At 40.9% G+C, this 15,300-nt stretch overlaps 1 protein-coding gene across 1 annotated transcript in view; it reads left to right on the forward strand.

Annotated features, from left to right (window-relative positions):
- LOC132834281 (dynein axonemal heavy chain 8-like) overlaps nt 1–15,300 on the forward strand; it is a 1,170,382-nt gene that overhangs the window by 1,140,216 nt on the left and 14,866 nt on the right. The window contains exons 90-91 of the mRNA XM_060853001.1: nt 1,339–1,528; nt 7,208–7,329. Coding sequence (XP_060708984.1) covers nt 1,339–1,528; nt 7,208–7,329 — 312 coding nt within the window. The remainder of the gene's footprint in view (nt 1–1,338; nt 1,529–7,207; nt 7,330–15,300) is intronic.

Consider the following 15,300-nt stretch of genomic DNA (forward strand, 5'->3'; position numbering starts at 1 on the left):
TTATTACCAGTGTATCTGTTGCTTCTTCCTTTAACATGCTAGGATGCAAGTCAAAGAAGTCCAGGAGACTTATCAGTCTTTAGCTTCATTAGTTTCCCTGTTATATTTCACTCTCATGATAATTATTGCATTGATTTCCTTTATTCTTTTTGCCACTTCATTATTTAGTAGTTCTGGCGTGATGCAAATTATTTATTCAACTCCTCTGCCATTTCCTGTTTCCTCACTATTTCTGCATTCTCATTTCTTAAAGGGCCTTTTGTCACTTGGCTCTCTGAATTCCTTTTCATATGTTTAACAAAGTTCTTGTTACCCATTTTGATATTATTTGCTAATTTACTCTGAAAGTTTATCTTCTCTCTCCTTATTATTCTATTACCTTTTACTGACTTTTAACTTTTTCCCAATCTCTGGCTTATCACTACTCTTGACCACACTGTATTTCTTTTTCTTTGCTAAAGTCTTAGAGATCTGTAACACAGAAATAGGCTCTACAGCTCATCACTTCTGTGCCGATCAAAAACAACAACCTAATCTAATTCCATTTTCCAACCCTTGGCCAAGAACCTTGTATGCCCCTTGGCATTGCAAATATGCATCTAAATACTGAATGTTTTGAGGATACTGCCTCTACCACCAGCGTAGCCAGTGAGTTCCAGATTTCTACCACTATCTGAGTGAAAAAGTTTTTGTCATATCTCCTTCAAAGCTTCTGCCCTTTACCTTAAATCTATGTCCCTTGGTCATTGATCCCTCCATCAAGGAGAAATGTTTCTTCCTGTCTACCCAATTTATGTCCCTCATAACTTTATATATCTCAACTATTTTCATGTGATCTGTATATTTCTGATTCGCCATAATTAACTGTACTCATACCCCCTTCCTCTAATCTTCTTCCTCACTGGGAGCTATCTTTGCTGTGAGTCAAGAAGGCCAACATACTATTTACCTTCTTCACCTGTACCTGCGCTCTAACTTTGAATGACTGGTATACGAGGACTTACAGGTCTTGTAACACATTCCCCTTTCTTAATTTATAGCCAATCATATCATAATGTGCCTTGCAGTTTTTATTCTAAAGTGGATAGCCTCACATTTATCCACATTTTACTGTATCTGCCATTTACTTTGACAACTATTTAAAAACATGTTCATTGATCCTCAAGCACCTTTTCTACAAAACACCTTTCTCTGTCCATTCCAACGAACTCAGTATCAATTCTTTTGTGAAAACTTTTATTTAAATTTTCTGACCAATGTTTCTCACTGTCAAATTGAATGTTAAATTCTAACATGATTGCATATTAACTACATTGCTTACTCTTCTTCACGTTGCAGAATTTAACAGATGCCTTAGATAACATGTATAATGCCCGAGTGCCTGTGGTTTGGAAGAGGATTTCCTGGGATTCTGCTACACTGGGATTTTGGTTCACAGAATTCCTAGAGAGAAATGCACAGTTTTCCTCCTGGATATTTGAGGGAAGGCCAAATGTATTTTGGATGACAGGATTCTTTAATCCCCAGGGTATGTACCATCTCAAGAATATCTCAAGAATAGTACATACTAATACTAGGCAGGAACCTTAATGTGCTTTGCATTGTTTACTGTTTGTAAATGGTAAGTATATGTCTGCTACCATTTTTAAAAACATAACTTACATTTAAAGATTGAATCTGATCATAAGGATCCTCATTTTAAAAAACAAAGATGCTAGCATTAGTTAATGTGACTTACAGTTTAGTGAATCAGTATTCAGTTGGGAGTCTGTCATTTGGTTAACCTTTAGTAGTCCTTTTCCTGAGAGCTGGGATGCAGATGGAAGGCAGTCAAAGGTACAGCAGAGTGTCTTGTGTGTAAGGAATTTGTTCAATGTGGTGAATGTCGTCTGAATTCTCTCTCCAGATGGGATGAATGAGTGAGTAAGTAAGTGAGTAATATTTGATGACCAGTGCAGATACAGTGTGTTGAAGGGCCTCTTTCTGTTCTTTCAATCCATGACTAATCCTTCTTCCCAGAAAAAAAAATCCTTTATAGACACACATTGCTGTGCTATATCAGCCCGATTCATCACTCACAAATTTCTCATGCAACTGACAGAAAGATAGCAAATATTTGCAGATTCAAGTTGTTGTGGTTTTGGAAGGTACTGTTTACAAGTCTTTGGTGAATTTCTGCAGTGCATCTTGTAGATCGTACACATTACTTCTACTGAGCATTGGTTATGAGTCTTTGGAATTCTTTGCCACAGAGAGTCATAGAGATGTACAGCAGAGAAGCAGACCCTTCAGTCCAACTCGTTCATATCAACTTATCGTCTGCAAGGTGTTAGAAAGGATTCTGAGGGATAGGATTTACAACCATCTGGAAGAGCGTGGCTTGATTAAATGCAGTCAACACGGACTTGTGAGGGGCAGGTCTTGCCTCACAAACCTTATCGAGTTCTTTGAAGATGTGACTAGAAATTTTGATGAGGGTTGAGCCGTGGATGTGGTGTATATGGACTTCAACAAGGCATTTGATAAGGCTCATTCAGAAGGTCAGGAGGAATGGGATACAGGGGAACTTAGCTGTCTGGACACAGAATTTGCTGGCGAACAGAAGACAGCGAGTGGTAGTAGAAGGAAATTATTCTGCCTGGAAGTCTGTGGTGAGTAGTGTTCCACAGGGCTCTGTCCTTGGGCCTCTACTGTTTGTAATTTTTATTAATGACTTGGATGAGGGGATTAAAGGATGGGTCAGCAAGTTTGCAGATGACACAAAGGTTGGAGGTGTTGTTGACAGTATAGAGGGCTGTTGTAGGCTGCAGCAGGACATTGACAGGATGTAGAGATGGGCTGAGAGGTGGCAGATGGAGTTCAACCTGGATAAATGTGAGGTGATGCATTTTGGAAGGTCGAATTTGAAAGCTGAGTCCAGGATTAAGGATAGGATTCTTGGCAGTGTGGAGGAACATGGTGTGCAGATACACAGATCCCTTAAAATGGCCACCCAAGTGGACAGGGTTGTTAAGAAAACATTTGGTGTTTTGGCTTTCATTAACAGGAGGATTGAGTTTAAGAATTGTGAGATCTTGTTGCAGCTCTATAAAACTTTGGTTAGACTGCATTTGGAATACTGCGTTCAGTTCTGGTCGCCCTATTATAGGAAAGATGTGGATGCTTTGGAGATGGTTCAGAGGAGGTTTACCAGGATGCTGCCTGGACTGGAGGGCTTATCTTATGAAGAGCGGTCGACTGAGCTCGGACATTTTTAATTGGAGAAAAGGAGGAGGAGAGGGGACCTAATTGAGGTATACAAGATAATGAGAGGCATAGATAGAGTCAATAGCCAGAGACTATTCCCCAGGGCAGAAATGACTAACACAAGGGGTCATAGTTTTAAGCTGGTTGGAGGAAAGTATAGAGGGGATGTCAGAGACGAATTCTTTACACAGAGAGTTGTGAGAACATGGAATGCATTGCCAGCAGCAGTTGTGGAAGCAAGGTCATTGGGGACGTTTAAGAGACTGCTGGACTTGCATATGGTCACAGAAATTTGAGGGTACATACATGAGGATCAGTGGCACAACATCGTGGGCTGAAGGGCCTGTTCTGTGCTGTACTGTTCTATGCTCTATGTTCTAACCAGATATCCCGACCTAATCTAATCCCTTTTGCCAGCACTTGGCCCATATCCCTCTAAACCCTTCCTATTCATATACCCATCCAGATGCCTTTTAAATGCTGTAACTGTACCAGCCTCCATCACATCCTCTGGCAGCACATTCCATACACACACCACCTCTGGGTGAAACAGTTGCTTCTTAGGTTCCTTTTAAATTTTTCCCCTTTCACCCTGAATCTATGCCGTCTAGTTCTGGACTCCCCCAGCCCAGGGAAAACCCCCTTGTCTATTTACCTTATCCATGCCTATCATGATTTCATAAACCACCATAAGATCACCCCTCAGCTTCGAATGCTCCAGGGAAAACAGCCTCAGTCTATTCAGTTTCTCCCTATATCTCAAATCCTCCAACCCTGGCAACATGCTTGTAAATCTTTTCTGAACCCTTTCAAGTTTCACAACATCCTTCCAATAGGAAGGCGACCAGAATTGCACACAATATTCCAAAAGTGTACAGCCACAACGTGACGTCCCAACTCCTGTAGTCAATGCTCTGACCAATAGAGTAAAGCATACCAAACACCTTCTTTACTATCCTATCTACCTGCAACTCAACTTCCAAGGAACTATGAACATATAGGCACAGTGATATCAAGAAAAAGTTAAATATGGAGCAAAGACTATGGGTCCTGACATTACAGAATTTTCTACAATCCAAACCAAGCTTTTAGTACTGTTATACCAATGGCATCAGTGTTGTCACTCTCACCTCACTTTTAGAATTCAGCATTTTTGTCAACGTTTGAACCAAGGCTGTAATGAAGTCTGGAGCTAAGTGGTCAAACTGGGTGTCAGTGAACAGGTTGTGCTGAGGAGGTGCTGCTTAATAGCACTGTTGATGACATCAGATGTCTAATGACCGAGAATAGACTGATGAGTAGGGAATTCCCTGACAGATTTTCCTGCTTTTTGTGTAGAACACATACCTGGACAATTTTCCACATTGTCAAGTAGGTACCAATGTTGTAATGTACTATAACAGTTTAGCAATGGACGTGACAAGATCTGGAGCATATGTCTTCAGTACTATTTCCGTAACGCTGTCAGGGCCCAAAAGCCTTTGCAATGTTGAGTGACTCTAGTTATTTTTTGAAAACATATGAAGTGAACTGAATTGGATGAATTCTGGTATCGGTGATCTGGGGATCTCTGGAGGGGTCCTAAATTGGAAAATCCACTCAGTACTTCTGGGTTAAGATTGTTGCAAAAGCTTCAGCCTTATTAGAATCATTGAGTCATATAGCATGGAAACAGACCCTTCAGTCCAATTCGTCCATGCCAACCAGAGTTATTTTTTGCACTGATGTGCTGGTCTCTCCCATCATTGAGAATTGGGATATTTGTGGAACCTCCACCTCAGTAAGTTGTTTAATAGTCCATCATTCACAAGGATGATCCCTGGAATGGTAGGTCTAACATATGAGGAACGGCTGAGGATCCTGGGATTGTATTCATTGGAATTTAGAAGATTAAGGGGAGACTTAATAGAGACGTACAAGATAATACATAGCTTGGAAAGGGTGGACGCTAGGAAATTGTTTCCATTAGGTGAGGAGACTAGGACCCGTGGACACAGCCTTAGAATTAGAGGGGGTAAATTCAGAACAGAAATGCGGAGACATTTCTTCAGCCAGAGAGTGGTGGGCCTGTGGAATTCATTGCCGCAGAGTGCAGTGGAGGCCAGGACACTAAATGTCTTCAAGGCAGAGATTGATAGATTCTTGTTGTCTCGAGGAATTAAGGGCTACAGGGAGAATTCGGGTAAGTGGAGTTGAAATGCCCATCAGCCATGATTGAATGGCGGAGTGGACTCGATGGGCCGAATGGCCTTACTTCCACTCCTATGTCTTATGGTCTTATGGTCTTATCATTCAAAACTGGGTGTAGTAGCACTGGAGGATTTGGATCCGATCTGTTGGTCGTGGGATCACCTCACTCTTTCTATCATTTGCTGTTTATGCTATTGGCATGCCAGCACTTCTATTTGGTAGCTTTGAAGTAAAGGCAGATATGAATAGATTCTTGTTAGCAAGGAAATAAAGGACTGAGCAAGTTTTGAGAAGATTTGTACCCCAGGTTGAAGTTTTGGATATAGGGTTGCTCTCTGAGCTGGAAGGTTTGTTTTCAGATGTTTCATCTCCATCCTAGGTAACATTGTCAGTGAGCGTCTTGTGAAGCACTGGTGGTATGACCCACTTTTTGTTTGTGTTTAGGTTTCCTTGGGTTGGTGGTGTCATTTCCTGCTGTGGTGTTATTTTCTGGTTTTTTTTGTGGGGTGGTAAATGGGATCCAAGTCAATGTGTTTGTTGATAGAGTTCCAGTTGGAGTGCCATGGAGGTCTCACACCTGTGTCTGTTTGGCTTGTCCTAGGATGGATGTGTTGTCCCAGTCGAAGTGGTGTCCTTCCTCATCGGCATGTAAAGATACCAGTGAGAGTGGGTCATGTCCTTTTGTGGCGAGTTGATGTTCATGTATCCTGGTGACTAATTTTCTGCCTGTTTGTCCAATGTAGTGTTTGTTACAGTTCTTGCAAGGTATTTTGTAAAATACATTAATTTTGCTTGTTGTCTATATAGGGTCTTTCAAGTTCATTAGCTGCAGTTTTAATGTGTTGGTGGTTTTGTGGGCTGCCATGATGCCAAGGGGTCTGAGTAGTGAAAACTAGCCATCAGGATGCATGAACATCAACTAGTCACAAAAAGACGTGACCCACTCTCACTAGTATCTTTACATACAGATTAGGAAGGACACCACTTTGGCTGGGACAACACATTCATCCTGGGACAAGCCAACCAGAGATATACACTAGAATTCTTAGAAGCATGGCACTTCAACCAAACTCTATCAATAAATACATTGATTTGGATCCATTCACCACTTCCTGAGAAAAAGAACAGGAATTGACATTACCACAGGAAATAGCATCACCAATCCAAGGAAACCTAAACACATAAATTAAAAACGGGTCAGACCACAGCACTTCACCAGAGGGTCACTGATCATGTTACCTAGTATGGTGACAAAACACCTGAAAACAAACCTTCCAGCTCAGCAAGCAAACTTACATCCCAAAAGAAAGGACTTTTAGGAATAGTTGGCAGTGTGGAATTTGGAACACACTGAACAGCGTGATTTTACTTAATGGCTTGAGGGGCCATCTAAACTATTTCTGCTACTAATTTAGAAATATGTATTAGGATTCCAAGAGAAAGTTATCATACATACAGACATGAGAAAAGTTTCACGGGATATGTTTATGAGGTCAAATGAAGACAGGTGGTAAGAATTTGAGAACAACTTTAAAAGTTTAAAGACCATTTGTGCTGAATGGCTTCTCCCTACTCATAGAACATAGGAAAGTACACCACAATGTTGTGTCAAGGATTATTCCTATAAATATTACTCTATAAATATTTTTTCAATAATTTTACTACTAAGTCAAGTACAATTCAGTTCTAATCTTTAAAGTGGGTTTATATTTATTATCTTGTAAAAAAAAAAGAAACAAAATAAAAGAAACTCTGTTTATTCTGTACACAGGATTCCTAACAGCTATGAGACAGGAAGTCACACGTGCACATAAAGGCTGGGCACTGGACAGTGTCACTCTACATAACGAAGTAACAAAACTGATGAAGGACGAGATCAAAATACCACCCCCGGTTAGTATAAATGAATAAGACCAATAGAAATAAATCAGGAATAGGCTGTGTGGCTCCTCGAGCCTGGATCAACCATTCAAGAGGATCATGGTTAAACAAATCTGACATTACTCATATCCATTTTCTCGTGTTTTCCCCATAATGGATGTGTCCCCCACTGATCAAGAATCTATCCATTTCAACCTTAACTGCACAAAAGGACTCTGCCCCCAAAGTTACCTGTTACAGTGAGTTCAAAAAACTCTCAATTTCACAGAAAAAAATCCTCCTGATCACTGTCTTAAATTGTCGTCCATTTATTCTGAAACAATGGTCTCTGGTCCTAAACTTTGTTACAACCTGGGGTTAAACCATCCCCCTCCCCACTCTCCCCCTCCCTGCAGCTAATTTAAACCAGCAACACAGAAAAGATTTACCCCGTGCAGTAATCTTTGAAAATTCGAGAGGCCAAGAACTATCCCAAAGTTCACTATTTAAAGTAAAAATTAACAACTTTATGTTTACTTAAAAGTCTAACAGAGAATAATTAACTAACAACTATTTGTAACCCCTTTCTCTAGCTTATCTCATAGAGCCATGCAGTCTCATAGAGATGTACAACACGGAAGCAGATCCTTCGGTCCAACTCATACCGACCAGATATTCCAACCCAATCTAGCCCCACCTACCAGCACCCAGCCCATATCCCTCTAAACCCTTCCTATCCATATACCCAACCAAATGCCTTTTAAATGTTGCAATTGTACCAGCCTCCACAACTTCCTCTGACAGCTCATTCCATACATGTACCACCCTCTGTGTGAAAAAGTTACCCCTTAGGTCTCTTTATATCTTTCCCCTCTCACCCTAAACCTATACCCTCTAGTTTTGGTCTCCCCAAACCCAGGGAAAAGACTTTGTCTATTTATCCTATCTATGCCTCTCATAATTTTGTAAGCCTCTATAAAGTCACCCGTGAGTCTACAACACTCCAGGGAAAACAGTCCCAGCCTGTTCAGCCTCTCCCTATACCTCAAATCCTCCAACTCTGGCAAATTCCTTGTAAATCTTTTCTGAACCCTTTCAAGTTTCACAACATCTTTCCAATAGGAAGGAGACCAGAATTGCACACAATATTCCAACAGTGGCCTAACCAATGTACTGTACAGCCGCAACATGACCTCCTAAAACCTGTACTCAATACTCTGACCAATAAAGGAAAGCATACCATATGCCTTCTTCATTATCCTATCTACCTGCGACTCCACTTTCAAGGAGCTATGACCCTGCATTCCAAGATCTCTTTGTTCAACAATACTCCCGAGGACATTACCATTAAGTGTCTAAGTCCTGCTTTGATTTGCTTTCCCAAAATGCAGCACCTCGCATTTATCTGAATTAAACTCCATCTGCCACTTCTCAGCCCATTGGCCCATCTGGTCAAGATCCTGTTGTAATCTGAGGTAAACTACTTCGTTGACCACTATACCTCCAATTTTGGTGTCATCTGCAAACTTACTAACTATACCTCTTATGCTCACATCCAAATCATTTATGTAAATGACAAAAAGTAGAGGACCCAGCACCGATCCTTGTAGCATTCCACAATGGTCACAGGCCTCCAGTCTGAAAAACAACCCTCCATCTTCTACCTTTGAGCCAGTTCTGTATCCAAATGGCTAGTTCTCCCTGTATTCCATGAGATTTAACCTTGCTAATCAGTTTCCCATGGGGAACCTTGTCAAATACCTTACTGAAGTCCATATAGATCACATCTACTGCTTTGCCCTCAACAATTCTCTTTGTTACTTAGAACATAGAACATTACAGCGCAGTACAGGCCCTTTGGCCCTTGATGTTGCGCCGCCCTGTCATACTACTCTGAAGCCCATCCCACCTACACTATTCCATGTACGTCCATATGCCTGTCCAATGACGACTTAAATGTACTTAAACTTGGCGAATCTATTACCATTGCAGGCAAAGCATTCCATACCCTTACTACTCTCTGAGTAAAGAAACTACCTCTGACATCTGTCTTATACCTTGTTCCCCTCACTTTAAAGTTGTGTCCCCTCATGTTTGCCATTCCCATACTTGGAAAAAGGCTCTCCCTGTCCACCCTATCTCACCCTCTGATTATCTTGTATGCCTCTATCAAGTCACCTCTCAACCTTCTTCTCTCTCACGAGAACAGCCTCAAGGCCCTCAGCCTTTCCCTGTAGGACATTCCTTCCATACCAGGCAACATCCTAATAAATCTCCTCTGCACCCTTTCAAAAGCTTCCACATCCTTCTTGTAATGCGGTGACCAGAACTGTACACAACACTCCAAGACAATACCAGAGCTTTGTACAGCTGCAGCATAACCTCCTGGTTCCGGAACCCAATCCCTCTATTAATAAAGGCCAAAACACTGTATGCCTTCTTAACAACCTGTCAATCTGGGTGGCAACTTTCAGGGATCTGTGTACATGGACACTGAGACCTCTCTGTGCATCTGCACTCCCAAGAATCTTACCATTATCTCAGTACTTTGCATTCCAATTATTCCGTCCAAAGTGTATCACCTCACACTTTTCCACACTAAACTCCATTTGCCACCTCTCAGCCCAGCTCTGCATCCTATCTATGTCTCTCTGCAACCTACTACATCCTTCATCACTATCCACAACTCAAAAACTCAATCAAGTTTGTGAGACATGATTTCCCACGCACAAAGCCATCCCGAATCAGTCCTTGCCTTTCCAAATACATGTACGTCCTATCCCTCAGGATTCCCTCCAACAACTTGCCCATCACCGAGGTCAGGCTCACCGGTCTATAGTTCCCTGACTTGTCTTTACCACCCTTTTTAAACAGTGGCACCACGTTTGCCAACCTCCAGTCTTCTGGCACCTCACCTGTTACTGTTGATGAATCAAATATCTCAGCAAGAGGCCCAGCAATCACTTCTCTAGCTTCCCACAGAGTTCTCGGGTACACCTGATAAGGTCCTGGGGATTTATCCACCTTGAACTTTTTCAAGTCATCCAGCACTTCCTCCTCTGTAATCTGGACATTTTGCAAGATGTCACCATCTATTTCCCTACAGTCTATATCTTCCATATCCTTTTCCACAGTAAATACTGATGCAAAATATTGATTTAGTATCTCCCCTATTTTCTGTGGCTCCATACAAAGGCCACCTTGCTGATCTTTGAGGGGCCCTATTCTCTTCCTAGTTACCCTTTTGTCCTTAATATATTTGTAAAAACCCTTTGGATTCTCCTTAATTCTATTTGCCAAAGCTATCTCATGTCCCCGTTTTGCCCTCCTGATTTCCCTCTTAAGTATACTCCGACTTTCTTTATTCTCTTCTAAGGATTCACTCGATCTATCCTGTCTATACCTGACATATGCTTCCCTTCTTTTTCTGAACCAAACCCTCAATTTTTTAGTCATCCAGCATTCCTTATACCTACCAGCCTTCCCTTTCACCCTGACAGGAATATACTTTCTCTGGATTCTTGTTATCTCATTTCTGAAGGCTTCCCATTTTCCAGTCGTCCCTTTACCTGCGAACATCTGCCTCCAATTAGCGTTCAAAAGTTTTTGCCTAATACCGTCAAAATTTGCCTTTCTCCAATTTAGAACTTCAAATTTTAGATCCGGTCTATCCTTTTCCATCACTATTTTAAAACGAATAGAATTATGGTCACTGACCCCAAAGTGCTCCCCCACTGACACCTCAGTCACCTGCCCTGCTTTATTTCCCAAGAGTGGGTCAAGTTTTGCACCCTCTCTAGTAGGTACATCCACGTACTGAATCAGAAAATTGTCTTGTAAGCACTTAAGAAATTCCTCTCCATCTAAACCTTTTACACAATGGCAGTCCAGTCGATGTTGGGAAAGTTAAAATCCCGTACCATAACTATCCTATTATTCTTACGGATAGCTGAGATCTCTTTACAAGTTTGTTTCTCAATTTCCCTCTGACTATTGGGGGGTCTATAATACAATCCCAATATTGTGATCATCCCTTTCTTATTTCTCAGTTCCACCCAAATACCTTCCCTGGATGTATTTCCGGGAATATCCTCCCTCAGCACAGCTGTAATGCTATCCCTTATCAAAAATGCCACTCCCCCTCCTCTCTTGCCTTCCTTTGTATCCTTCCTGTAGCGTTTGTATCCTGGAACATTCAGTTGCCAGTCCTGCCCATCCCTGAGCCATGTTTCCATAATTGCTATGATATCCCAGTCCCATGTTCCTAACCATGCCCTGAGTTCATCTGCCTTCCCTGTTAGGCCCTTTGCATCGAAATAAATGCAGTTTAATTTATTAGTCCTACCTTGTCCCTGCCTGCCCTGACTGTTTGACTTGCTTCTTTTCTCAACTGTACCAGTCTCAGATTGAAATGTTTCTTCACTATCTCCCTGGGTCCCACCCCCCCCTCCCCTCACCTTACTAGTTTAGACTTCCTGAGCAGCTCCAGCAAATCTCTCTGCCAGTATATTAGGCCCCTTCCAATTTAGGTGCAATCCGTACTTCTTGTACAGGTTACTTCTGCGCCAAAAGAGATTCCAATGATCTAAAAATGTGAATCCTTTTACTATGCAACAGCTCCTCAGCCATGCATTCATCTGCTCTATCCTCCTATTCCTGCCCTCACTAGCTCGTAGCACTGGGCGTAATCCAGATATTAATATTCTCAAGGACCTCCTTTTTAAATTCCTGCCTAACTCTCTGTAATCTCTCTTCAGAATTTCAACCTTTTCCCTTCCTATGTCGTTGGTTCCAATGTGGACAGCGACCTTCTTGCTGGCCCCTCTTCCGGTTGAGAACATTTTGCACAGTCTCTGAGACATCCTTGATCTTGGCACCAGGGAAGCAACACGCCATTCTGATTTTTTTGCTGCTGGCCACAGAAACATCTGTTTGTACCTCGGAGTAGAGAGTCCCCTAACACAATTGATCTCTTGGAACCCGACGTACCCCTCATCGCATTAGAGCCAGTCTCCATACCAGAAACCTGCCTGTTCATGCTACGTTCTCCTGAGAATCCATCACCCCCTATATTTTCCAAAACAGCATACTTGTTTTGAAATAGGTAAAGCCACAGAAGACTCCTGCTCTAGCTACCTAACTCTCTTACCTTTCCTGGAATTAATCCATCTATATGAGTGTATCTGAGACTTTCCCCCTTCCTATAACTGCCATCCATCACCTACTGTTGCTGTTGCAAACTCCTCACTGGTCCTAACTGTCTCTTCAACCGATCCACTCGATCTGATAAGATTTGCAACCAACAGCATTTATTGCAGATATAATCTGCGGTAACCCTTAAACTCTCTTTAAACTCCCACATCTGACAAGAAGTACATATCACTGTACTAAAGGCCATTTTTGCTCCTTCACAATCTATAGACCCAGAAAATTACACCATCTAATTCCTCTACAAAATACTGCCCCAGGTTAAATTAATAGTTATGGCTTATAATTTAATTTAATCAAGAGACATACTTCAAAAAACATATAATCAAGAAAGAACCCACTGTTCTTACTACTGCAGACTTTCTGCAGGCCACACTTAAAACAATTCACTTATCTGATTCTGTGCTGTGAACTTCACCAAACAATTTCTCCAAGATCAGTTGTAAATTTCACTGTTTCTTAATTTTCCCAGATGCACTCCTACGCACTAAAATTTTTTTTGTAAAACGCCCCATTAAGATTTACCAAAAAAGTCAAATTTCAAAACCAGCCAGCTATCAAATCCTCTCTTTGAATCTTCCTCCGTCTTCTATACTTCTTCTTAGGGATTTCTATTTCACAAATCTCTGATAAATAAAGGTACCTTTAAGAGAGCTAATTTCTGTGCAGTCTGCATATGTTGGTGGCTTGGCAGTTCTCCTCCAACTGTTAAATCTTTTTTTTCAGTTTTATACCCCAAAGTATCGAATAGCTTAATTGGTGTTAATATTGTCAAAATACTAATTTCAAACTTGATTGGAGTTTGATATTTTGGAGCATAATCTAAACTGTTTGGTCAAATTTGAATTTGTTTTTTGTCTCATTGCAACTGAGGTACTGATAGCTGCTGGACCAAATGCTACATTGTAAATTTGCCAGTACTCTGTGAGCTTCTCTAAGTCCTTCAACTGTCTTAAAGATACAGTACACCTTACACCTTCAGACCACCTCCCCCTTAAGAAAAAATGAACCATTACAATAAAAAGATGGCTTCATTTGTTTTCCTATTCTTTAAACACATTGCCATAACATACAGATAACTTAAATCTAAATTCACCTTAACATTTTATATAACATAAATAATATTGGATAAATACAAATCTCATCTATACTTTATCATTTAAATCCACAATAACACATCTGCGATTACATTCTTATGACCTGCTACATGTACGGTTTTTAAATTAAAAGTCTGTAACATAAGACTCCAATGAAATAGTCTCACATTCTTGACTATTAAAGCATTCTAGGAATGTTAGAGGATTGTGATCTGTGTACACAATCGTCTGTGACACATTGTTCATGACATACACATTAAAATGTTGTAAGGCCAGTACCAAACTCAATACAGTAGTTATTTTTTAAAAATGGAGTTTTCCTCTGGTGGATGCTGAGCTTCTTCAAAAAGTAACCAACTGGCAGAACAATCCCATCCTCATCTTCCTGGAGCAGTACAGCTCCAACTCCTATGTCACTAGCATCGATGACGACTTTAAAAATTTTGAAGTTTGGTGTAACTAAATATGTTTAATTTGGTTAATATGTCTTTCAAATGGTTGAATGCTTCCTGGCACAGCACTGTCCACAGAAACTTTGTGTTCTTCTTCAGCAAATCAGTTAATGGAGCCACTACACTGCTGAAATTTGGAACAAACTTCCGATAGATTTTGCTGAGTCTGAAGAATCGAAGCACCTCTTTTTTCGAGGTTGGTCATGGAAATTCCTTGATGGCCTTCATATTTGTGTTCCATGAGGTCAACCTTCCATGACCAATGTTATGTCACAAGAACATCACCTCTGCCTTCGTGGATTCTGTTTTGTTTAAATCTATTGCCAATTTTGCTTCTCGTAGTTGTTCAAAGAGGTCTGCCAACTGTACCATATGATCTTTCCAGGGCTGACTAAAGATCACAACATTGTCCAAATAGGCTGCACAGTTTATATACCCAGCCGCCACTCTGTTCATGACTTTTTGGAATGTATTGGGTGTGTTCTTCATTCCAAAGGGCATCACTTTAAATTGATATAGCCTACTTGGGTTTACAAACACAGAAATTTCTTTCACCATCTCTGATTAAGGTACCTGCCAGTAACCACACAGTAAATCCAGCTTGGTGATGTAACTGGCTTGCCTGACTTTCTTGATACAGTTCTCCAATCTAGGAATTGGCTAAGAGTCCAAATTTGTAACAGCGTTGAACTTCTGATAATCCATACAGGATCGTTGAGTACTATCCGGTTTGGGAACTAAGACGATTGACGAACTCCACTTGTTCTGGTTCAGCTCAATGATGTCCTTGTCGAGTATGGCCTCCACCTCCACCAAGACCTGCCTGGCTTTGAAAGGATTAAGCTGATAGGGATGTTGTTTTATCAGAGCAGTATTTCCTACGTCTACTCCATGTACAACAGTCCTCTCCATCTAATTCTTACATATGTCATTATACTGCAGTAACAAATCTTTCACCTGCATTCTATGCCCATGAGAGTTTACTAACCTATCCCACTCCTCAAGGACTTCTTCATTTTTCAATCTATTTTGAGGCATATCAAAATCCACATCATCTGGATTTGATTCCTCACTCTGCAGGGCAGTAACTAACACCTGCTTCTCCTGTTCTTTCTCTTTAATATGATATGGTTTCAACATGTTCACATGACATACCCAATACTTTTTCTTCTATCTGGCATTTTTTCAATTTGATAGGGACCACTAAACCTGGCTTTGAAGTGATCTCCTATCATTGGTAACAGTAC

Source organism: Hemiscyllium ocellatum, chromosome 3 (genome assembly GCF_020745735.1).
Source record: "Hemiscyllium ocellatum isolate sHemOce1 chromosome 3, sHemOce1.pat.X.cur, whole genome shotgun sequence".
Taxonomy (NCBI): Eukaryota; Metazoa; Chordata; class Chondrichthyes; order Orectolobiformes; family Hemiscylliidae; genus Hemiscyllium; species Hemiscyllium ocellatum.